Below are 25,092 nucleotides of genomic sequence, written 5' to 3' on the forward strand. Positions count from 1 at the left end.
TTTGAGATTAGCAGTGGTTCAAACACACTGCAATACCTACTCGGTTACTATATTTGTTCCTTCTGAATACATTTAAAGTAAATAGAATCTATTTTAAAACTCTTTGCCTAGTGGGAGGATCAGAAAATAGTCACTGTGGTGCAGATATTGTCTATCAGGTGTGAGGTGTTTCATGCCATGAGAAGCTGTACCATGCAACTTCAGCAGAAGACTAAATGGTCACTAGATTTTTATTACAAAACTGACAGCATACATTTAAACAAATAAATAATCTGCAACCATCCAAACAATAGCAACCATGCAAACATCCAGTATTTCATCCATATAAAAAAGCAAAAACATCTTAAACCTAAATTCTTTATTGAATATATAACAAAGCAATCACTTGGTTAGTAAATAAAACAGCAGTTAATCTACAACAGCTGCCTGTTTGTTACTCCATCAGAAGTCTCTCTGCCTCTTCCAGGGCTTTCTCCATCTCCGCTGCATCCAAGCAAAATGACTCCCTATCCAGTCGAGCAGTCTCTCTCGCTTCTTTAAGGGTCCTCATTGTGTTCTGCAGCTCCTAAATCCAGACATGAGTAAACGAGTCAGAACAGTAAAGCTACTTTAAACAAACAGCATTAAAAAACAGCATCACGGTACCCAGACTTACTGTTAAATGTGTCTTGTGTTCCCTTGCAGCTTCATCAAAGAGCTTCAGCTCGGTCATCAGATTTTGGGAAACAGTCTGTTTAAGGTATAGACAATCAAAATTGTATCTCAACTTTCCCCCCTCAAATGCTCCTGACTTATGCAGTCACATTGTGTTCAACTAGCCACACAGGTAACACCTCTTTGGGAGCATCAAAAAGAAGTGTGTTCAAATTGGCACATAAACACTCGGCCACTAGATTCTATAGTTTTATATTAACCTTGTAAGGTTAATAATAATAATTTAAAACTCAAAAGGTTTTTGAATATCTATCTCCTTCTATAAACCAACTCCTGAGGAACTAAAAGCTGGAGTGTTTTATTTCTTGGGCTTGCTTTGGGCACCTCAGAAACGAGAACGTACTAGGAGGCAAAGACAAGTATCTCCATCACTGCAGAGTCTATAAAAAGAGAGATTAGGAACCCACTAAAAGTCACAAATGATCTTGGTGTTTCAGATGAAGACAAAATGAATGATGCTCTGTGGAAGGTGAGACCTCTCCTGAATCAAGATTAGCATGGATGTGTTAATCTGCCGAGACCAGGGAAGGTGTTTACAGATTAACAATCTTTAGCAATAAATGTCCAGTGAGTGAGTTTGTCAGGGTAGACAAATGGCTTGCTTTTGGAACTTGATGTTTACAGAGGCAAAAACATGTAGAGATGTAATGTTTGCAATTGGAGGAAATGCAGTGCTTCAAAAGGATCCCACCTGTTCTTTGACAGATACTTTACTTCAAATTACTTGATGCCCTACACATGATAAGTCTGCCAGTAGAGGGACAGTCATTAAAGATGGCATCAGACAAAAAATGTAATTGGATGAAAAAATTAATATTAATAATAAATAATTATAAAAGTATACATAATTCTATGTAAAATAATAATTAAAATTACAATGTCCTGTTGTCCTGGACATTCCATAAAAATATATTTTTTAATTATTTGAAAAAAGAAAGAAAAATTGAATGCATTAACATTTTTATTGAAGATTTATTGATTTTAAAAATCTCTGATGTTTTTTCATCCAATAAACTTTTTTCCTTGAAACTACTAAAGCCCTCAAACTGTTGTTAGTTCCTTTTCCTGAAGTTGTACAAAAATAAAAGGGGTGTTGGGTGGCATTCAGAATGTTTAGCACTCTCCCTCTATACTATATTTAGAGGTGTAACGAGGCAAACTGAAGTACATCTGTGTGTGGTCTACATAGCAGTTGGAAGAGAAGCCATGCAAACTGATCACTGAGTTCAGTAAGCGAGTATGCAAGAACACAGGTGACCCGAAAACTGACACCTGTGGGACACCAGTAATGAGAATGCTGAAAACTGTGACTCTGCAGCCTCTTAAAATCCAGTGCAATTAATTATCCTGCGATTATTAGTTTACGCCAGTGAAATCCTTAAACATTCAAGCCACCCATCAAGGTTTAAATGAAAACATTTTTAAAAGCTTCATTTTTAAAACTGCTGAATATGTTGATGCTGTATGTTGATGTATAAATGACTAAAATTAACAATAATAACTTATTTAAAATGAAAATATTACCATGAGTTCTTTTCGTTGATCTTCATTTTGTTCTGTTTCCCCAATTCTTTCTCCTGAAACTAGAGACAAAAATGGGCTTAAGTGCATTTAAATAGTTAATTAAATTCATTAAGACCAAATTCATTAAGACCATGCTTCTTGGAAAAATACAACTTCTCCACTGTGGACGTTTTCTTTACGCCATCTTATTTTTTTCCATATTGTGGGAGAGAGAAATAGCCAGCACACTCTGTGTAACTCATTCTGTGTAACTAAATATTTCAGAAAAAAATACATCAGAGCAAAACAGCTTACCAGGTCCACCCTGTGTTGAACACTGAGATAAGTTACATACAGTGCATTTAAAAGTTTCCAACCCTTAGAACTAATCAGATTTGTCTAGATTACAAATGACAGCAACATATTCAAGATAATTAGGACCAGCTTTTGTTCCAATAACTTTACATATAGTGGGGTTATCTTCTGTTAGCTTTACACAGAGCAGATTTGTTAAGGTTGAGATGATGCTTGTGCATCACAATTTTTAAACACTTTCACAGATTCTCAGTTGGATTACATCTGTACTTTAAACTTTAATGGGACACATGAACACTGTCATTAAGCCACTCCTGTGTCAGAATCAGCGTCCTGCTAAAAGGAGAAGTTTCTCATAAGATTTTCCTTGTTGTATTGAGGAATTCCCTATATTTTACTCCACCAATCATCAACAATCAGCTTCAAATTTAATCAGACGTCCTGTTCCTGCTGAAACATAGCAGCCCCACCATATTATGCTCCCAATTCATAGATGATGTTCGATGTAACTGGCAGCAGTTAGTTTTGTATTTTGGTCAAAGAGCTCAATTTTTGTATCTCCTGTCCAAAATCCCCACAAAAAGTTTCTGTGATTTTACTGTGAGTCACTGATACTTTCTGGCAATCTCTAGATGTGCTTTGACTCACTTTTTCTTCAGTAATCACTGGCCACCTTCTCCACAACGTTCACTTATAGTTTGTACTTTGTCACAATGTGTAAAAATGCTCTTTGCTATTCATTAAAATATCAGTGGAAAGGTCACCTGGGTCAAGCTTTTCTGCTATAAGAAGGACATGACAATCCCGCAGCTGCTTCTTAATTTCATTGCTTTCATCCTGAAGATCATGGCACTGTTGTTCTAGATCAGCCACATATTCCTACACAAACATAACAAAAGGTTCTATGCACATATTCGCACAAAAAAAACATCTAATACCACATTAATGATGTGAGATTTTAAAAATACCTTCGGTTTTAAATAAAACATTAGCCTAAATGACTTTAAAATGTATATGTGGTTGCTATTTCAATACAACACAACTCAAAATAACTAGTCTGATGTATACATATACATAAATGAACACAGGAATGCACATTATTTACATTCCTGAATGACTTTTCTTGCTCAGTCATTTCACATGAGCTGCACATTATAGAAATATAAAACACTTGCCATGAGAAAACTAGCCATGTAGCAATAGCAACTCCGTTAGACAATGTAGGGAAATAAAATATTCAAGACTATTTAACTAACACAAATTGCACATTGAATCTATGCAATCTTTAGTAGCACAAGTAACTAAATTGACCAACATCAGCTAAGAAGAAAGAGGTGATAGTCAGCACAGCGCTGTAACGGCGAAGAGCTAGGATGAGGACACAAGTGCAGGAGAGAGCAGGGTTTAATGACACACAAAACACCGTTAGCCTTCTCAAGCCTAACCGTGCCAACATAAAGGCCAGGATGACGGTGAAGCATGCCAAACAGAATTAGGAGACAAAGCACCGAAATAAAACACCCAGCCTAAACAAACACACAATAACTCGGGTACCTGCACAGGGAACTAAATGGACAGATAATGCAGGTAAGGCCAAAAAGACTAGACATAAAACAAGACTACACCCGATACATATAAAGATTAACCAACATGCATACAGAAACCAACAGAGAGAAATACAAAACAAGTGTACTTTAAGTGGTCACAGTATCTCCACAACATATAATTGACCTACAAAACAGGAGCTCTAAACAAGGAGGCGTGACAGACAGAACGAGGCACATGGAAAGCAAAACAGAGACATGATTGACAGGCAGGAGGGCCAATAACCCTGCTGTATCTAACTGTGATTACCCAGTGAAGTGTTTGTTGGAATCGTTTGGGTACCACTAATCTGACAGTGAATCTACCTATTATTCTCACCCCATGTAGTATTCTGACATACATAAACATAAAATATGTACTTGTAATACTATTTAGACTAGACAAGAGAGCACAATACTAATTTGCACATGCAACTTAACAGTCTCAAACCTTAATTTCTGAAACTTGTTTTTGCAAATCTTCATTTGCCGTCACCAGAAGTCGATTCTGTTCTCTTAGATCGTGTGGTTGACCATATTTTATCGAGGGTCTGAAAGAGAAATAAACAAAACCACCCCAATAATGAAGAGATTATAGATGTGTCTCCCACGTCTAGGTTATATTAGTGCTGATTTATCACCGACTGTCTGGCGCTCTTACCCTTTCAGACCTCTTGTGGGGTTTTTCCTGCAAATAAACAACAACACGGTGTTATTTGTAAGGCCTCAGTCGTGGGTGTAATAATAACAGACGTTAACGGAGAAGGTGAGTACCGCCGCACCTCGACGTGCCCTCACTCTCGCCCTTTACGCTCGCTTTTCTCGGCACAACGGTTAGTTGTGGGATCGCGGTGTCCTTAATGTGAGCTCGGTCTACTCTCTTCATAGTGGCGGCGAAGTGGGGAATTAACGAGCCGGTTGCGCCGAGACCCACACTGAGCGCGCAGTTAGCTCAGACGGCTAGCGACGACTTAGCTAGCAACGTATGCCAGGTTATCTAATGTCTAGGCTCGAGCGCCTCGCGTGCGCGTTCAAATTTCGCGCGTCACTTCCGTCAACAGTTTCGCCTTCGCCGATTCGCGGACGGGAGACGTCCAGCGTCATGACGTCCCCCGCAAAAAAAAAAAAAAAAAAAAAAAAAAACCAGATTCGGTACGCATGCGCGTAGCGTCAAATACGACATTGTGTGTATGTCCAGTTCCTCAAACGTCTCCGCTTTTCTAAATTGCATCAATACACGGTCTGTAATAATATTAATTAACTATTGTACATTTATTGGACCGTGATTTTGTACTGAGAAATTCAACACAGAAGATTACGCAGCCTTGTTGGTGACGTAGTCGCGCTGGCGGGCACAACTCGATATGCGCGACCACTGCTACGCATGCGCAGAAGTGAAACGGAAGGCGGTTTAATTTGAACGTCCAGGAAAAAGGGGGAACGTTGAAATATTAACGGGCGACGGGGGCGGAATATTCCGGTCTCACATCACGACACTTAAGACACAAAAATCTTTTTTTTAGGTAATGTACAAACCTCAAAGTGTGAGTTAGCAAATCTAGCGTTAACTAGCTATCTATCTGACAGTTGAGCTGGTAAAATAGCCTAACGATTTTATTAGCGAGCAGGATTCGTTCAAGGCAGACGGGTTAACAAAATAAAAGTCTCATAACTAAATCTAACTGCAGTAGAGAAGAACTGTACATATTTAATAACTTTAGTTAGTTAGCCAACTACGGCTACGAATTGAATGAATTATTTTGTATTTCCTAGCGAGCTACACCTTCTGAAGTCTGGGATGGAGCAAAACGACACACTGAAACTTGGGTAAGTAGTGTCTGCTTCTCGGTTATTTACCTACCAGCCGAGCAGCGTTTAAATGTTTTGATTGGAGAAAACCTAGAAACTATATTTGTGCCGTTATGAGTACTTCATGGAAAATATTAACTTATTGTTGTTAATTTCATTCATTTTTATTAACATATATTAAGGGACAAGAACATGTACAATACAGTAAAGGAATGAATGAATGTCTTACTCTAATAGTGACCTACAGCAAGTTGTTGTAGGTGTGAGATTTTTCTTAAATGTAAGTTTATTCTTTACGATGGCAATGAACGAAATGCTCGAATAAGCTGGTAGGTGCAGCATTCATCATTGCGTTATTGTCCAAAAATGGCATTTTGTGCAAAATGGCGTCGTACCTGTAACTAAAAACACTTGATGTTATTCCTGATGGTAGGCATGACCCAGATGGATTGTCTAAAAGGAGAATTTCATCGGTATGTATTTAGCTAGTATGTTTCTTGATTACACTATTTCTATCATTTAAGATAATCATACTACTAGTCATAACAAAATTAAACATTATTGGAACCAAGCCTTTTTACAGCAGGTTTTGCAGAAAGACATCTAAATAAAAGCTAAATGTAACTACACAAGGCTATGTAAGCAATATGTAATGCACATTTAATCATTGCAGAGAAACAACACTTGCAGGGTTAGAAATAATGAGCAAACTAAGTATGAGCTATTCAGGCAAGCCTGTGCAGCAAGCCAGACTGGAAAACAAGGATTACTTAAAGATCAGCCATCTCAGGGAAAAGATTGAACATTTTCACATTAAATGACCAACTGTAAAGCCGTCAGAGATATTAACATGTTCTAAAAAAAATTGGAGAGTAAAATGTTTTTCCTGCAAGGCTTGTAATATTAAATTAGATTTACAGGTGAATGCATTGACCGCTGTAATAATAATAACAACAATATTAATGGCAATGATTGATGGTAGCATGAACGTTTACTGCTACTCCATGAAGCCACAGAGGATAGTTATCAAAGGTGCAATATTCCTATAATTAAAGGTGTGTGTGTGTGTGTGTGTGTGTGTGTGTGTGTGTGTGTGTGTGTGTGTGTGTGTGTGTTTCAAAAACAGCTTTGTAACATCTTGATTATTGATCTTGATTTTGCTTGCTGCAGATTCTAAAAGCTCCTCGAACATCTATGAAAGTGTGTGGAGTCGATCAGGATGAAAATCAGGTGAATATGCCGTGACTTTGCTAGGCCAATGGTGCATCACACATTTTCTATATGTATGTGCATGTATTTATTTGTTTGTTTTTGTTGACTGTTTACCCTCTCCTCACAGCAGGAAAATAGACAAACTGAAAAACGGCGGAACTCACGAAGAGTCAGTTTTGCCACCACAAATAACATTCATGTTTTCTCCAAGTAAGTTGACTCACATGCCAGTTCATGAAATCTTTGGAATAAATGGCACAATAAGCGTATGACTCTATTCTTCTTCAAAATACAGAGACACCAAGACTGAATCTCCTGTATTGGTCCCCATCCTCAACTCAAGTGTTGTTGGTAAGTTCATATGCACTTACATATTTTAATGAAGGGGTGTGTGTCTTGTCTAAATTTACCGTATTTTATTTGCATTTGGTGTGTGAGTTGTGTATAATTCTAGGCTAAAACCTATTGTTTTTAGATATGCATTATGTTGCTGGTGAGATTTTGAAACAAAGTTTCTGAGAACTGCCAGAAGATAATTATAGTCTTTGATCACAAGACACTAGATTGGTTGCTGTGGAGCATGACACATTATATGTTCAAAGAATATAGAGTTTAATTCATGATCAAAGAGTTCTTTGAATTGTGATTAGCTTCTGCAACTGCGTAATTGTCATAATAGCAGTGGTAAAGCTTACTTAGTCTGCATGGGACATAAATGATTAGATCGAGTCCAATCCTAGCTTTAAGTAGAGAGTTTTCTACAAATTTATGCGTAAAGAAAGCGTGGTAGTTATAATTTCACTGGATTCTATTTATGAGAACATTTGAGGAAGAATAACTTGCATTCATGTTCTTGGAATATTTTGTCTCCTGATTAAATTCCTTAATTCCACTGTAATTTCAGGAGTAGATGCTGTCGTAGACACACCATTGCATCTGTCAGTGATAAAAAGGGTAAGAAACAACTGCTTAACTTATCTAACCTATTTTCACATATATCTGACCTGAGGCACAGGGATTAAGGACCAGTGCCTGGATGCATAAAACATCTGAGGTTTTTCCATAAAATTTTAGCCTAATGGGTGGATTTTCCTTTAACCAAGTAGATATGTTTGTCGTTAACCTAGCTAGTTTAGACAGGGGGTCTGACATAGTCTTAACTGTCAAACACCACAAAGTTGGTTAGGGGGACATCATTAGAACAGATTGTGTTCTGACTGGCATTCGGGGTGGACTAGAATGTGAGGTTGAGACAGATGACATGCAAGGAGTTTAAAGTAGCTTTAGATGTACTGAGCTAAAAATCCTAATTTTCCTCTGGAGTAAAATTAGACTGCTAAGTATATCTCAAATGTAGACTATGTGAAAAATATAATGCCTGTTGTAATCCATTCCATCAAGGGTGCACTTTCTACATAGCTACATCAAACATCAGAACACAATCTTCTTAAACAAACTGGATTACTTCTATTGAAACTTAAGATGTTTTATGCAGTCTGATCATGTACAGTTGTTTGCCGTGTTCCAGAGCAAAATGAAATGCATGCATGAGCTACTAACATGTCTGCTTTGGCAAATTTAATACTTGAGTTGTCTTGCGTGATGTTTTTTGTATTTGATATATTTGCAAGGGGAGGATAGATGTGTTCACATTACAGACAGATATAGGTCGTTTTCTAGTATAGATGTGAATCATCAAGAAGTGCAAATTGATCTGAGCAAATAATGGGAATTGAACAGTGTGAATTATAATGTGAATATAGACCAACTGTGCTGTCCAGTTAAGGCACATAACCAATCGGAGGGAAACAGTGTGAATCTTGGTGAAGAATAGATCCAAACATTTCCCTCAAAACATCGAGTCATGCAAATTATGCTACAAATGATGCAACAACCTGAATTACAGATTTTGAGGTAGTAATAAAAAAACTTAAACAAACCAGAAATAACAGCAATAAATAAAATGGGGACCATGTGTGAATCATGTTGTTATTATAATAATAATGGTAGTAATCTTTATTTGTATAGCACCTTTCATACATACATGCAACTCAGTGATTTACAGAATAAAGAGAAGACAATAAACATAATAAAATAATGTAATAAAATGGCATAACTATAAAAATAATTAGAAGAATAACAAACAAAAGTAAAATTATGTGATAAAAGAATAAACCATGGCAGTTCCCTAACTGCTGTTGAATCTGCTGTTTCGTCATGGACTGGGCCATGGAACTGTGCTACAGTCTTTAGAGGCAGCATTGATTTGGCCAATAGTATGTAGGTGTTTGGTCACTTTGTGTTCACTTTCTCTGGGTCGATTTAGCTTGCTATAATACTTCCAGCTATTGTTCAAGCATATACATATGAATACATTTGTGTGATACATGCTTTCATATCCTCGAAAGCCTCCTCCACAAAGTCATTATGAGGAACACTTGTGTATGCAAGCTTACTAAGATTTTAAGACCAACATACAGCTGAAAGGAGAAGTTCACTTTTTCACATTTGAAAAGTGTATTGGGTGATGGGTAACAGATATTAGCCAAATAGTTTGTTAATTTAAAAATAATTAAATAAAGCCCAATTGCAACGTACATATTACACATTTAGTATGCACACGTGCAAAGTACATGTGAACTGGGATACCAGGCATATGATGACTTATGAGCCACTTTATTTATATTGACCGTTTGACCACATTACCTCAGTATCTGTATGCTCAACTTTCTAGAATGATGTGGTGCTTTAGTTCACCTAAGCTTGGTAGAACATGTAAGGTGATTTATGACACTAATGTATCTTTCTCTTTCTCCCTCTCTCTCTCCAACAGGAAAAGTTCTTCCCAGATCCTGTTTTGCTAGATGACTGTGTGGACAGAACCATGTTACTTGGAGATGACACCGGATACATGGATATGACTCATAGTCACACAATTACAATTAACAAGGAAGAGGGAATTAACCCACAATTTTGCTTCAATATTGGAGGAAATGTCACAGAGCATCATGACCTTAAGGGTCACACTGATATACCTTGTAAGACCTCTGCAGCCATGGGAAAAGATGCAATTCATTCTGATTTCAGTGATTTTCTTGCTAGTATATCAAAACAAAGTGCACAAAATGTGACTAAGCCATTGAAGAAAAAAGGTCAGGATTTGTTTGGATTTGATCATCCAAGTGAAGCTGAAATGGATAAGGAGAATGTCTTGCCATCTGTTTTTAACAAGCAAGTACTTTGTCCAGTAAATTCACAATCTAAAGGACTTGAGTCTAAACATTCTTCATTCACATTTCTTGAGGAAAACCACATGGACATGACCAAGAGTCACACTGCTGTAATTGACAGGCGAGAGACTGCTCAGCATGCTCCATATTCATTATCTGGAAATCATGGTAGACGCATGGGCTCAGTGACACCGTTGTTTTCAAATGATTCAGATGACATGGAGTTGACTCAGACTCAAACTACTAATCTCAATACTCAAAATGGAGCCGATTTAGTCTCCGATGACACCAGTGGAATGATAATGACTGAAGTTTTTGATGAATATATTCAAGAGCAAGAGAATCAAGAATCCCGAGACAAAGTGGTGTTCATTTTCCCCCAGGTCAACAGGATCTCTCCCTTTAATTCCTCTAGAAAAGGACAGATGTCTGGTCAAAGCAGAGTTGACTGCCTTCAGAGTAATATTTCAGTTGCCGCAGTAGATAATTTTGATGATATGGACATAACACAAACTCAGACTGCTGTGCTTGAGATGAAGTGCGAAGAGTCTTTTTTCAGGCCGAGGAATGTTTCACCTGTTGCAACGTTTTCCACGAATGATGATGCTGAAGTAATAGGTGGCCTTGTAGACACTAAACCTAGGGGGAGCAACAATGCCACGAAAGATCCCGCAACAGATACTGCTAATCAGAGTGAATTCATGGAGCTGACATGTCAAGCCAATACTACAACATTGGCTATGTCTCATAGTCATGATGACATGGAACTGACTGCATGCAATAACCTTGCCATAAACTCACAAAGTGTTTTGGCAGCGAGTGAAAAAAAGTCAAGAAAACGTACAAGCTTCATGCTCCCGCATTCAGTGTCTTCAGAAGTCAGAAAGGCTGGTCATGTTCAGAGCAATCTTTCAGTTGCTCACATGCTTGATGATATGGAAATGACAGAGTGTCGGACTGCTGTTTTTGAGACCAAACACTGTGCGGATTACCAACCATTCAGCAAAACGAGGAGAAGTGCATCACTTACATCAGCAACTCTCACTGCGACTGACGATAAAACTATGGATATGACCAATGAACTCACTGGGCATATGTCACTTACTAGATTTTCATCATCTGAGACAAGAAGAACTGGGAGACGTGTAGAAGCTACAGCACGGAAAGTTCTAGACCACGGCCTGCCTGATTGCGTGGAAGTGGGCAGGTCCTCTTTCATGCCTGCAACAGATATGGAACTAACAGGATGCCAGACAGTTGCCATCGACGCAAAGAGTACATCGCTAGCAAGTGCTTCAAACAAGGCACAAGATCCATCCTTTGTGTCATCTTCTAGCTCTACGCTATTGGATGCAGATCGAATGGAATTGTCTCAAATAGCTTGTGACAAGCCGAGAAAAGTACTTCCTACCCTAAACACAGATCGCAGGTCTGCAGCTGCAGCAATAGTTGTGGATGCTGACAATCCTGTAGCCAAACAGAAAGAGGGAATGTGTTATTTAGCTGACACAGACTACAAAAGTTGTGACACCTCACATCTCAGCACTGTAATGGGAAGCCAGTCACTTAATTTGACAGCAAAAAATGTTGAGAGCTACGAGGGACGCTGTGATATGGAGCTAACCAAGGCCTTTACAATGCCCTTAGAAGAGCAGTGTAGTGTTACATTTAATCAGGGAGAAATGACTAAAGAAAATGTAGGGACTTTTTCTGACGTCACTGACCACAGGGCATTGTGGGACCGGGACTGTGCTTTGCCAGGAAACAACACGACTGAGACGGCTGTCAAAACTGGATTTGAAGATGAATCTGAAGTGGATGCTGTGAAGAAAGAGTGTGATGTTTCTCTTCAGCGAAGACGCAGGAGCCTAGCTGACCTTCAGGTGGAACTTGGGAAGATTGCACAGCGTATAAATGAACCAGAGGCATTGGTGACAGGAAGTGCCACTGCTCCTATAGCCACCATTGTCTTTGAGAGATGTTTAGGTGATGAACACTCTGACAGAGATGGTTACACAGAGCCTCCTAAGGAAATGCCTAATTCAAAGAACGATGTCAGCTCTGCTCATAACAAGGCCAACACTCCTTTCAAACTCAACAATGTTCTTACAGCAAGGCTGTCCCTTGGTGGCATCATGCCAAAACTTCCTGCAAGGATCAAGATACCAAGCCCAAATTACTCAGAACCCAAAGACACAAATGACATTCAGAGCCTTCCCCAGGAGACACATTTGGTTGTCGGTATGCAAAGTTATAGCCATATCACCGACAACATTAATAATACTGTGTTTCCTGAAGATGATTTTTCAGACACCTTTGCCAGTGATCTGAGCACCAAAAAAGACGATCAACAAGAGGCTTCCACAGCGGTACATTTGGATAATAATTCTGTTCAAGACTGTGCATTGGATGTAAATATAATTCAGTCTGAGAAAATGCCTTCTGAGGTAGGATGTATGGATGCCACAACAAGAAAAGAAGTCAGTGATGAAATGGTAAGACCGTGTGCTTTATTGGGCTTGTCTTTTTGCCTGTTTTTGTTTCGTTCTGTGGTAAATGTTTTTAATGTTTGATTGCTAGTCTTAAATAATGCCTTGTTGGCTGTGTACAGGGCCACAGTGATTCTACAGCTCTGGGTGTTCAGAATGCACCAAGCCTCATAACAAAGTTGGTAGATGAAACTTGCTCCAGCGGCAATTCCACCAGCATCAAATATGAAGGAATCTCAGAATCAAGTAAGTTTAAAATTTAGTTTTAGGTTCTGATAGCAAGCTGGTATTTTTTATTTTTTTTGTCAAGCTGTTGTGCACATGTCTAAACGTTCAATATTAATTTGTTGGGAAGCTCTTAGGAACTCTCAGCTTGATTCCCAGATCGACGGACCACTGGATCATGAATTTGATTTCAACAAGGTATCTGAACATACATTTTCCAATGTGTTTGTGTGCTGGAATCTGTTGCCTACTTTGTGTTTTTGTAATTAGACAGAAATATCTAAAACGAAGTATTTCAGACAACTCTTTTACTTTGTTTAAGCTATAGTAAAACCTCCTAGCTCATGTTGTCACCACAAGACAATCTGTAAACTTTGGCTTTGACTTTTAAATAAAATGTTAAATGAGAACATTTTTGATGGATTCTGTTAAACCTCATGCTAGTTTTCCTACCAATCCATAGCCAAATACTAGAGATGTGACATTACCTACCGAAAAGGGGCTGATGACATCAGTATTCTTGCATATAAGGTTGTTCATTTCTTTTTCTTAAATGGCAGAAACTTGAAGATGGAAGCATCACGGTCAATGAGTTCTTAAGCTACTTTGGTGCCAACTTTGTAATCCACAAATCAAGACCCAGCTCTGTACCTGATAATGTAAGTTGTCCCTATTTTTTCAAGTGTATTTTATATTGTATATTTTATATGAGGATACTCACTTCAGTCTGCTTCAGTTTAGAGCTGCCCAAACCCACACAATGGTGGACTTGCTCAGGGAAAAATACATACACCGCCCAAAGCAGCGAGTCTACGAGACAGACTGCCAAAAACTCACAGACATGGCTGAAGGGTATGAACATAATGTTAAAAGCAATTCATTATTAAGTAATGTTTGTAATGTTTTCTATTCATATAAGAATAGTTTTTGCCCCCATTAATCTTCAAGCTTTTGACTGAAAGTTCAAACATATGAATTTGAAGTAATTAAAAGTATATGATTTAAACTTTATGTATTTAGGCTGAAAACGCAGATGGCCATGCAGGACAAACCGCTGAGAAGCATCAATGGAGCGCTTCTGCAAGATGTGTGTGGCCTCTCAAAATCAGAGGTGATGCAATCTGTTTTTGAAACAAGAATAATAATATAAAATGCATTTGATCATTATTTTGTCTGGTTATACAGTGCCTCCTGGATAATTTTATGGTCATTGTAAGCTGCAAAAAAAAAAAAAAAAGACTAGCAAGCAATCTGATTCTCAAAATACCAGTGTAAATATATGGTTTGCTCAACCTTATTATTCTATGGACAAATTTTGGTACAAACTTTGAGATGATTATGCAGGGAAATCTAAAAATTTTAGTTTTGCTGCCAAATGCCTGGGACCCATGCTAGAATATACATCACTGTGGAATACGATGTTTTAGAAAATTTTAGAGCAAAGCTTTTTAGAGTGAACTTTTTAAGTTTTAACCTAAGTTCTTACTGTTGCATATCCCAAAGATGCAAAAATTTGGTGCCAGATTGAAGGAACAAAAGGTCTACTTCCGAAAGCGAAGCAAGGCACTTTCGCACGCAATGAAGAAAGACTTGTACTTCGAGCTTTTGAAAACAACACAGGTAAGAGCAAAAGTTTTTATATACATCAAGCATCCTGTGTGCTTCCGTCATAGCTATTTTCTAATTGTCATCTGAAGATAAATAGGATAACCAAAGTGCACAAAATACTTTGAATTCTAGACATTTGGAGCCTAGATCATGGGTTAAAGTTCTCCGTCACCATGACGGATTTCCGTCATTAGAATTTTTTGGGGGGGGGGGAAATCCATCAAATCATAATAATAAACCGCCCGCACACACGCGCGCATGTGCTATCTGTTTTGAGGCCGAAATATGATCCTCTCACTGGCGCTCATCAGCGCTCGGTGGATGACGGCGGTGTCATTTGATTGACTTGCGGGTCATCCCGCCTTCTGATTTTCAGACGTTATGTAGAAAAATTACCTCCCTCCTGCCCTAAGTCCAGTTTGTTTTGGTTAGTTTATGTTTTCAACTTGTTTGGTCGTGCCGAAGACATTGCTCTGATACAATCAACATAAATATCATATAGGCGGTCCCCGTGTTACGATTTTCGTGGTTACGACATATCTCCCATTTAGTGTATATTTATACAAATATAGCCTACACTATTTATTTAGTGTATATTTATACAAATATAGCCTACACTATTTATTTAGTGTATATTTATACAAATACACACATGGTTGAAATGATTAGAAATAATTTGCTTTAAAAGAGATGGTACCGTCTCCCCAGTAATCGACCACTGTTATTTATTTGTTTAAATATTGTTATTTGGCACTTTACAGTACAATACAACCATTGACAAACAGCCCTGGCTACTTTATGTCTAAATACCTCTTATCTGTTATTAACTAACTGGTGTGCAATTAATAATATTATGTGTAGCTGGTTCAAATAAGTTGTATAAACTTACAGTTTTGATATTGTCTGAAAATTTTTTTTAAATAAAACGTTTTACATTTTTACTGCAACTGTCATGCTATATGATTCTTTCACAACTTTAGTGCTACCATTTGAAAACTGATCATGTGGGGCCATGCAAATCTGTATTACATGTAATACTTAGGTGGAGACATTTTTCTAACAGTGCAATAGGGTACTCTTAACCACTCTACTGCAGTAATTATTTTCACAATCAATGCAGTTAACACATCAATAAAATTTCGAAAAATACCGTGATATAGAATTTTGGTCATACCGCCCAGCACTAGAAGTTCCATAACCAACGCCATGCAGTGGGTCTTATGGTGTATTTGAGAGGATACCAATACATAATGAACTAGATGGTTCACAGTCTGTTCCAGCCAATCTGGATACATAAGCTAGTTGTAATCAGACGTTTTGTTGCACCTCCTGAGCTCTACTGGCATAATATATGCTTTCATATAACTGTTTGTATATCAATAGATTTTTGGTGTTATGAAGTCCACACACTATCTGCTGTAATAATGTGCACAGTCAAAGATTTGCTTGTGCTGTAGATCAACATTCAACTAAATAGCATTAGATTCTGCTGAAGAATAAATTAATCTAGAATAAAGTGGACTAGTGTACTTGCATCAACACAAAAAGAAAGCAGCTAATAGTTTCATTAGTTTTAAAGTAAACAAAATGAGTTTATATTTTGATTGCCGACCAGAGTGGCTGGTGGACCATCAGTGTATGCAGTCTATTTATATTTTTACTCTTAAGCCTAGGAACTTAGGACAAAGACACTGCACCTCTTTGGGTGGGACATACTAGGTATGATTACTTACATGAAAATTCTTCAGTTGGTTTCTAGTTGAAAGAATAACACAGTTGAATACCTGGGGATTCCTGAGTGCCATAACACGAGGTGTCCCATCCTTCTGCTGTCCTGCCCCATCTCTGGGTCGGAGGGACGGCATTACTCTGTCCCCTGACCCAGTCAGCATCTCTGTTTGCACTTGCTGGCGAGGGCAGTTCCCTCTTTCCCTCTAAAACTAAGTGTGTCCAGCTGCCCTGTGTTGGGAGTGTGGTCAACACATTTAAGAGATGCTGCGCTTGGCTTCTTGTGTGTCAGAGGAAGCAGATGTTTGCCACACCCAGTGGCAGACTTAGCAATTTGGGGGCTCAAGGCGAATTTAGCTAGGGGGCCCATCAACATTAATTAAGAAATAATAACATTAAGAAATAAGTCAGCTAATCAGGGGGTCCCTACAGTGGGATGAGGCCCAAGGCAGTTGCCTAGCCACGCCTCTATGCAAAGATTGGCTCTGGCCGCACCTTCCATGATTGGTGGTTGTCATTCCTTGGGCAGTTTAGGTAGTTGGTGGGTGTGTGTTTGCTCAATGAAGAAAGTTGGGAGAAAATGAGGGGGACATTTTTAATGAACTGCTCCTGATTATGAATATGTTGTACATCAGGAGGCGAAACTGAAGCTGATGGCCAAAATCAACGAGGTGAACGAGATGTTCAAAGATTTGGACGGATGTGCCAGTGACTTGGAGTCTGGTATGGAAAACATTTATTTCAAGTCAGTTTGCAATGCTGATCACAATAGCCACAAACCAAATCATCTTAGAACTAGAGCTGCAAAGTATGTAGCCAGCTGAGTGAGGCGGATATTGGAAACTGGAATTTATCTGAATTTTACACATTTAACATCTGTACTATTATCAGATTTGGTTTTAGAAACCCAATATTACCATGTAACTTGCTCTATAACTAGTGAATTGTTTCATTTTGTGATTTATGCAGTTTTAACTAAAAACTTTCTGGGGTGAGTTTCCCAAAACGTTCTTAGCGCTAAGTACTTCTTAACCTCATATGTTTCATACGAGGTTACGAAATACTTAGCGCTACGAACGTTTCGGGAATCCCACCCCTGTTTGGTATACATTGATTAGCATTTAATTCCACTATTTTCAAAATGTGCTCATCTTTTCCTGTTCATGTAATAATACAAACAAGCCTACTACTTATTTTACGTCTGCAATTATAATAATACTACAAATATTATTTTAAACCAGAATTGGCAGCAGTGGATGGCATGATCATGAGAGACCAACATTCCATTATGGGAACTGAACCTTTGAAAGAAAAACAAGAAAACCTTGAAGCTCTTAATTCAGTAGTTGCTGAAACAGAGAAGTATGTCTTTCTTGATTTAAAAATTATTACTTAACATATTAGTCTTAGATAAGATTAGATCTTGCATCTGTGTCTTAACGCATGTATGCTGTACAGTTCATGAGAGACTAGATTTAGCACACCACAAGTGGAATTTAAAAATAAGTTTAAGTAAGATTAGTAGGGGGAGGGTGTGTTTTTTGTTTGTTTGTTTTTTTACATTTATTTTGCATTCCAGACAAATTGGTGAGCTAGAATGCCAGAGAGTATCTCTGGTACACACACAGAAGAAACTGCAGGATGAAACCAGAGACCTTGAAAGTCGTATCTCAACTCTGAACAGGTATATTGCATTTTCCTGTAACTCTTGAACTCTGTCACAAAGCTAATATAACAATCACATGATGTAAGTCTTCTAAAGACCGCTGTTGTGTGTCATAATGTCTTCCTGGAGGTAGAGATGACTGGTGTTGTCAAGATATTTGCTAATACCAAAATAGTAGTAATACACTGGCATCTAAGTATAACAATTAAGTTTAAAGGCATATTCAGTTATGCCTTTTAAATTATAATTTTTAAAAAGTGTTGGAACATTGGTCTCTGTGTGGAAGTATGTTTGAGGCTTTTTGCATTTTCCTTTTCATTTACCTCATATCCAGATAACGCCCAGAAAGATTTATCCACACTCCATTTACACCATTCCAAACTTGAGTCGATAGAAATCAGATTTTCATCAGTGTTTTTTTTTTTCCTGCTTTAGCTGCAAATCCATGAATTCACTTATCCTGATGCTGGGCACTGCAGAATTTTTTTTCATTATTTGTTTTTTTCCTTTGTGAGGATTAAACAGTTATGGTGTAAGGGAGAACACTTCAATAGATGCAGACTGCACATGACACATTGGTATTTGGGTAACTGTATACGGTACTATATAAAGGACTGACACAGCTCCGTTCTGGAGGAGAATGCAGTTTGAAGACATGGACTCCACTCCAGCATACCTCGAATCACATTCAGAGCTGCTCACAGCTACACTACATCTACATATTCCTCCCCCCCCCCCCCCCCCCCCCCCCACAATTAGTTTGGTATCTGATCAACCCAGGACATGTGAAGTCATTTTAGCTGTATTTATTTTGCAGGTATAAGTGGCCCTTTTTTTTACCCATATTAACACAGGTATGTAATTTTGGTAGCAGTGTGAACAAGAAAACAGACATTTTTAATTTGGATTTGGTCCACGTTCTGATTGTGATTCCTGTCTGATTGGTCAGAGTGGGTTTCATGTGACATTTTGTCGACCCAACTTGACATTCGTCATCATTTTGCACTGGAAGGTTGGCCTGATGGGTGACATGCTCTCAGATCTTCCTCTAGTGAAAAGATTACGTGCCTCCACGTCACCGTCATTAAGATCTTGACCCTCTTTCACCTGTTCATCCTGTAATTTGTGAAATTAGCGGCCAGCCATTAGATTAGGGGCAGCTGTGGTTGGCTGGCTGTGTAAGTTAAATGTGGTTCAGTGCATCATCACATGAAGCTCCTGTTCCTTTACATGAGTGTCAGTTTAGGGGTGTGATCTGTTCTGGGACCCTTTTAAAAGATATTGTGAGCAAGACAAACAATACATTTATTAATTTATTTTTGTAAAAGTTGTTTTAATGTAATTCTAAGAATCCAATTTCTTCCACCCACATAGAGATTGAGGATGAATATTTCACTGTATCACTAAAGAGCTTTACAATGCTTTTTTCCAGTCTGAATGAATGGAGATACAGTGCGAGTGATGAAAATGGAGTTGTGTTTACCTTTCTTCATGACACTGTGCACCTGGAAGTGAAACTGAAAGGGGCCAGTGGTAAGTCTTTAAACAGGCATCCATTAGTTCTTCACCGAGGAACGTCCTTTTGATGTTTGCTCTTTTGTGTTTGTTATTCTGAATTCATTAATAACTAACATTGGTAGTTTGTCTTTCTTTAAGGAAATGAATGGTTGCATGAAGATAAGGAGCAAGATGTGGATATATTATTCAGATTCCTACTGAATGGTGAGGTTTGGTACAAATAAATTAGATTCATTTTTCTTCTAACCTATAATTAGCTGCACTACACTATATTCTACAATGCTTATGTTTCAGTGAAAAATGTGGCTACCACTGTAGGGTCTGACCTGTACCTGACACTGTAGGGTCTGACCTGTACCTGCCACTGCAGGGTCTCACCCGTACCTGCCACTGTAGGGTCTCACCCGTACCTGCCACTGTAGGGTCTCACCCGTACCTGCCACTGTAGGGCCTCACCCGTACCTGCCACTGTAGGGCCTCACTCGTACCTGCCACTGCAGGGTCTCACCCGTACCTGCCACTGCAGGGTCTCACCCGTACCTGCCACTGCAGGGTCTCACCCGTACCTGCCACTGCAGGGTCTCACCCGTACCTGCCACTGCAGGGTCTCACCCGTACCTGCCACTGCAGGGTCTCACCCGTACCTGCCACTGCAGGGTCTCACCCGTACCTGCCACTGCAGGGTCTCACCCGTACCTGCCACTGCAGGGCCTCACCTGTACCTGCCACTGTAGGGCCTCACCTGTACCTGCCACTGCAGGGTCTGACCTGTACCTGCCACTGTAGGGTCTCACCTGTACCTGCCACTGTAGGGCCTCACCTGTACCTGCCACTGTAGGGCCTCACCTGTACCTGCCACTGTAGGGTCTCACCTGTACCTGCCACTGTAGGGCCTCACCTGTACCTGCCACTGCAGGGTCTCACCCGTACCTGCCACTGCAAGGCCTCACCTGTACCTGCCACTGTAGGGTCTCACCTGTACCTGCCACTGTAGGGCCTCACCTGTACCTGCCACTGCAGGGTCTGACCTGTACCTGCCACTGCAGGGTCTTTTCATATACTTCTTGAAGAAAAGAGGACCTGCAGCAGTGGGTATATTTGGGAATATGTGGTCCGTGATTAATGGACCTTTTTTAATCCAGCCTTCTCTTTTAGACGTACAGACGTATGGTGACAAAACTGTTAAATTAATTTAGAAAGTAATTCCCTTAAGCATAGTGTCTACACAGAGCCTTTTGCCATCCTGAACCTTGAGAGCTCTTACCGTGTTGTTTAGTTCAGTCTGGAATTCCTTCTTCAGCTACTAATTATTCACTCAGGCACAGCACCAAGCTCAAAGAGCATCATGCATTCTTATGGGTTATTCACATTCTCCTGCAGTTCTCATTTAGTTGGATTGATGTTATTTATTTAATTGTCATTATCAAGTATCCATCTTGGTTTTATTAGATTACATTGATATGCCCAAAAAAAATGACTGAAGAATCTAATCCTAATTGACGGTCTGTGTTGGTTTATGGCTTGTCCTTCTAAAGATAGACAGTAAAAGTGAAACCAACAGTGTGCAGTCACTGTTCTTTTTGCTGTTTGGAGCCAATAACAGTAAGGACGGTTATTTAGAAGCTCCATTCAGGGAACTCGCCACTCTTTTGTGGTTCGTCTAAAATGGAAATCTGAGGAAAACAAATGCTACTTTTCCAAATAAAAAACAAGCCATCACATTCCCACTAATGTGTAATGTTTCACCTCGTGTTCAACTTTATTATCATTATTATTATTATTATTATTAATGTGATCAACGGATCCTTTCTCCGTGTTCTTGTTTTCTTTCCCATCATCTGTTTGAACTTCTACTGATTCATTCTTTGTATAACTCTTTTACTTTTGTAGATGAAAGGTCAGAGACCCATGCAGTCATGATTAATAAATTGCTCGCCTCACACATCCAAGCCCAGACTAACTGGACGCTGAAGTACCCAACAACTCGTCACATACCAATGGTAATGAACGCAGGTGTGCGGAGAGACTGCTCACCAAAGTATATTTGAACCACATGTAATTGTACTGCTCTTTAAAACCAGATATTGTTCCTTGATGTGTTTGTGGGCGTCTCTCAACAGCTGCTCCATGACGTCAGCTTGGTGGTGAGTCGACTTCGACTCCTGGGGGAGGAGATCCATCGTCTGAAGAAGTGGGGAGGCCTGAGGCTCGGAGTCCTCCATATTGACTGTGTGGACGCACTGTAAGTCCAGAACTTCAACACTTGATGATTTCCAGAGTACTAAAGGGCTTGTGTTTTATTTTTATATGCAATTTATTCACTCAGCAGAAAGCAAATTTGTAATAGCCAATGATGTATTAATGGTTGAGCAGAGGGAAAAAAACATGGTGGTGTTGACTAACATTATTATCATTGTTACCTTCATAGTCAATGTCGAATACAGGGTGCTGAACGTACGAGTTATACAATAAAAACAAAAAATTTTGTGTGACTTCATTGACCTTTATATAAAATCTGGAGCTTTGGTGTTATATGTGGAATAATAACCTAAACCATGTTCCCTCCGCAGAATTGAGTTCACGTTCTCCAGTGTGAAGGCGTTTGTCAAGTTTGAGCTGAGTCTGGCTGTTTCATCAGACTATCCATTCGGATCTCTTCAAGTGGGACGATTCCAGAATCATATTGGCAACACAAGGTTTGGGACAATTTGTAATTAAAACTTCTGTCACAATATGCTGTAAAATTAAAACTGAATTTGACATTTTGAAAATGTGGAGAATGAATATGTCTGAATTTCACAATTTAAAAAAATAATAGATATCACATTATTAATTTTAAGCACTTGAGTGTGAACTTGAACTGTATTTCAGGTTGAATATGGTTAAAATATAGATGAAAGAAAGGACAGTGCAGTATAATGAATTGATCACACGCCTCAGATGTTTGTAAATAACGTTAAAGAAGCAAGGCTAAAACAGATCACAAAGAGATCACTTACAGCAGAGTACAGTAACGCTCTGTTGTAGATATCTGAACACACAATGCATCAAATCATGAAGGTGGTCAGCTTTTAAAGACCTTTCTGAACTTTAAAACAGGAAAACACAGTTTGTAGTTGCTGAGATCATGGAGGTTGTCCAAGATTATGGTCTACCAGATCACAGATGTGATCATCACATTAAAATCGATCATTCATTCATTCATTCAAAACCAACACAGTACTGTTTAGCAGATATTTATATTTACTTAGCAAATATACAGTGCTATAGCTTTATTCATAAATGGTTTAAGCACTGTTAATGGGGGGTGGGGGATTATATTAACAATTATTTACTAACTAGTGAAACAAAACACGAACAACAACATCCCGTATCTTCTAGTCATACACCATGGTTAGATGGAGTTTGGGCTCGTCCTTCTACTGACAGACTGACCTTATTTTGAGTAACTTTTCCACCTCCACACCAGCTGAAAAGCCATCAAGACTATGTGCTCGTAGTCTGCTTATATCTAAAAGCTCCAAATAATAGTTGTCTTGTCTGAATTAAATTGTTTATTACAAGACATCCAGGTTTGAGTTATCTTTACACGTTCCATATGTCACCGAGTCTTATCCAGTGAGTTTAATTTATTTCATCGGTAGTATAAAAGTGGTAGTAATTGTAGATGATGTTTCAAGTCCGGTGTACATTTTGTTTTTCCCTGTTTTGTTCCTCTTTTTTACAGGGTAGACCAGATTGAGGCCATCATATCCTCCATCACCCCAGGCAAACATTATCTAACAAAAGTTATCAAGAGGATTCACGCTGGACTTCTTGTATAAGCTAACTGGTTTGTGTATATATATTAGTTCGTAAGATTTGAGCAATAGATTTCTGTCATGTTTGTTTTACTTGTTTATGTTTGTCTGTCTTTGCATTACTCTATCAGTGTTGTCAAATAAAAATTACATTCTTTAGAATTTGCATCAACGGTTTTCTCATTGCCAATCATGTTGATGTAATGAGCTTTGGCAAGCAACCCTAGAATTTGTATATCAGCAGGATTTCAAGCGGACACCTACAGTGCTATCACTGTGCAGTATAACCTCTAGGTATGTGTTGGTGACTCGAAGGGATTAAAGGAAGCTTATGGTAGCTTTAACATTAATCATCAATAAAATGACTGGGTCTAACTGACCATTACCTTGTTCCAGTACAGCTGATTCATAGAGCAAACTCAGCAGATGTCACCCCAAGTCTACACTGTCCTCAGCCATCTAGACACTTTGGGTTCCTTTGCCAGAGTAATTGTACGACTTGGGGAGAACTCCTTTATCTGCCAGTAGATTCCTATCTGAATGTCGGCTTATGTGCCTGGGACCTTAGCTGTCAGCGGCCCGATCCATCAGCACTGCAACTCTACATGGTTGGATGCTCACTGTCCTCCTCTACCTCGTGTACTCCAAGGGTGCTGTTCCTTCAGTCCTATTATCATGATGATGAAATTTGATGATGAGACAACCCTGGTAGGGCTCATTAGCAACAATGATGAGATGACTGCCTACAGGAGTAAACTGTCTGGTTGCATGGTGTGCTGAAAATAACTTAGAACTACATAAAAACAGATGGTGATTAGATTACCGTGCGAATCCACCCTTTCACTCTGGAAAGCAACAGTGCAGGGAGTAAGCTGGAGTTGTTCAAATTCATATTATGCTTGTTTATTAACTTTTTTTAGTGTGCACATCTGTAGATATATTCATTATATGTTCGTGCACAATTTGGCCAAGTTAAATTCCTGTCTAATGAGGACAATTGGCAAATAAAGGGATTCTGATCAAGTGTAAGATAATTGAGTTTTGTCCTTATGAAGTGCAGGTCTGTGCTTTGGTTAAACCACTGATCTTTGAGGTTTGATGGGTGCAGTTGTGGTTTACAGAATATGAAATGTGCCATATTTTTTCAATTGTGATTTTTCACTGCAATCAAAATTTGTCCTCCGCATCTGTGCAATTAGAACACACACACACTAGTGATTACTAGGGGGCAGCCCTAGCCCGGGGAGCAGTTGGGGTTATTATTGTATCATATTTTTTATCTGAGTTTGTTCTACAGAATAAAATGTCTGAATGAGTGCTCATCCCAGACTGGTAATTCCATACTATTTGCCAGGGGTTGTAGATTCAGCATACTTTGAGGAACTAGTGAAAAATTAAATAAAAATCTCCTAATTTTTTAAAAAACTGAGTACCTTATGAGTCCAATATTGCTGATATTGCTTTCTGACTACACAGAATAGAAACTACTGTTCTATTCTTGGAATAAATAATAATAATTAGTGTACAGCAGTTACAGTACTGGTATAGCAGTGTGGGTAGAACATTTAAAGTAGGTCTATTCCCCTTCAAGCCTGTTGGAGTGCAGTTTCGGACTAAATCTGTTGAAGTATGGCAGAGAAACTCCTAAATACAATAGATTGTAGGGTGACAAAATACAAATGCAAAAAGCTA

General features: G+C 38.8%; 2 protein-coding genes across 4 annotated transcripts; one reads left to right on the forward strand and one right to left on the reverse strand.

Moving 5' to 3' along the window:
- Positions 1–223: 223 nt before the first annotated feature.
- Positions 224–5,176, reverse strand: knstrn (kinetochore localized astrin (SPAG5) binding protein). The gene is made up of 7 exons (XM_076982670.1): positions 4,898–5,176; positions 4,777–4,803; positions 4,567–4,666; positions 3,297–3,411; positions 2,239–2,297; positions 656–730; positions 224–565 (listed from the first exon to the last, which is right to left on the reverse strand). The coding sequence occupies exons 1-7, from the start codon at positions 4,999–5,001 to the stop codon at positions 434–436; spliced, it is 612 nt and encodes a 203-aa protein (XP_076838785.1). The 5' UTR covers positions 5,002–5,176; the 3' UTR covers positions 224–433.
- A 119-nt stretch (positions 5,177–5,295) lies between these two features.
- knl1 (kinetochore scaffold 1) lies at positions 5,296–23,700 on the forward strand. 3 transcript variants are annotated; one of them, XM_076982646.1, is made up of 23 exons: positions 5,296–5,659; positions 5,889–5,942; positions 6,358–6,397; positions 7,095–7,154; positions 7,264–7,346; positions 7,432–7,487; positions 8,041–8,090; positions 9,970–12,861; positions 12,978–13,101; positions 13,211–13,278; positions 13,641–13,739; positions 13,817–13,932; positions 14,101–14,191; positions 14,584–14,700; positions 17,052–17,139; positions 17,658–17,778; positions 17,996–18,100; positions 19,515–19,615; positions 19,739–19,804; positions 21,491–21,600; positions 21,721–21,842; positions 22,171–22,296; positions 23,328–23,700. In XM_076982646.1, exons 2-23 carry the CDS (start codon positions 5,914–5,916, stop codon positions 23,422–23,424), a joined length of 4,761 nt encoding a protein of 1,586 aa, XP_076838761.1. In that variant the 5' UTR covers positions 5,296–5,659; positions 5,889–5,913; the 3' UTR covers positions 23,425–23,700. The 3 variants fall into 3 exon arrangements, with proteins under 3 accessions (XP_076838761.1, XP_076838760.1, XP_076838762.1); XM_076982645.1 differs by having other exon boundaries at positions 5,296–5,638; XM_076982647.1 differs by having other exon boundaries at positions 5,296–5,638; positions 7,267–7,346.
- The last annotated feature ends 1,392 nt before the right edge of the window (positions 23,701–25,092 follow it).

The sequence above is a fragment of the Brachyhypopomus gauderio genome, chromosome 20, assembly GCF_052324685.1.
Source record: "Brachyhypopomus gauderio isolate BG-103 chromosome 20, BGAUD_0.2, whole genome shotgun sequence".
Lineage (NCBI taxonomy): Eukaryota > Metazoa > Chordata > Actinopteri > Gymnotiformes > Hypopomidae > Brachyhypopomus > Brachyhypopomus gauderio.

Coding starts and splice junctions, on each gene's coding strand:
- knstrn (XM_076982670.1), bottom strand. CDS start 5,001: ATGAAGAGAGTAGACCGAGCTCACATTAAGGACACCGCGATCCCACAA. Junction 4,804..4,897: donor GAGAGTGAGGGCACGTCGAG/GTGCGGCGGTAC, acceptor GTTTATTTGCAG/GAAAAACCCCACAAGAGGTC. Junction 731..2,238: donor ATCAACGAAAAGAACTCATG/GTAATATTTTCA, acceptor TACCTTAAACAG/ACTGTTTCCCAAAATCTGAT.
- knl1 (XM_076982646.1), top strand. CDS start 5,914: ATGGAGCAAAACGACACACTGAAACTTGG. Junction 14,701..17,051: donor AGCTTTTGAAAACAACACAG/GTAAGAGCAAAA, acceptor GTTGTACATCAG/GAGGCGAAACTGAAGCTGAT. Junction 19,805..21,490: donor ATTCAGATTCCTACTGAATG/GTGAGGTTTGGT, acceptor TTACTTTTGTAG/ATGAAAGGTCAGAGACCCAT.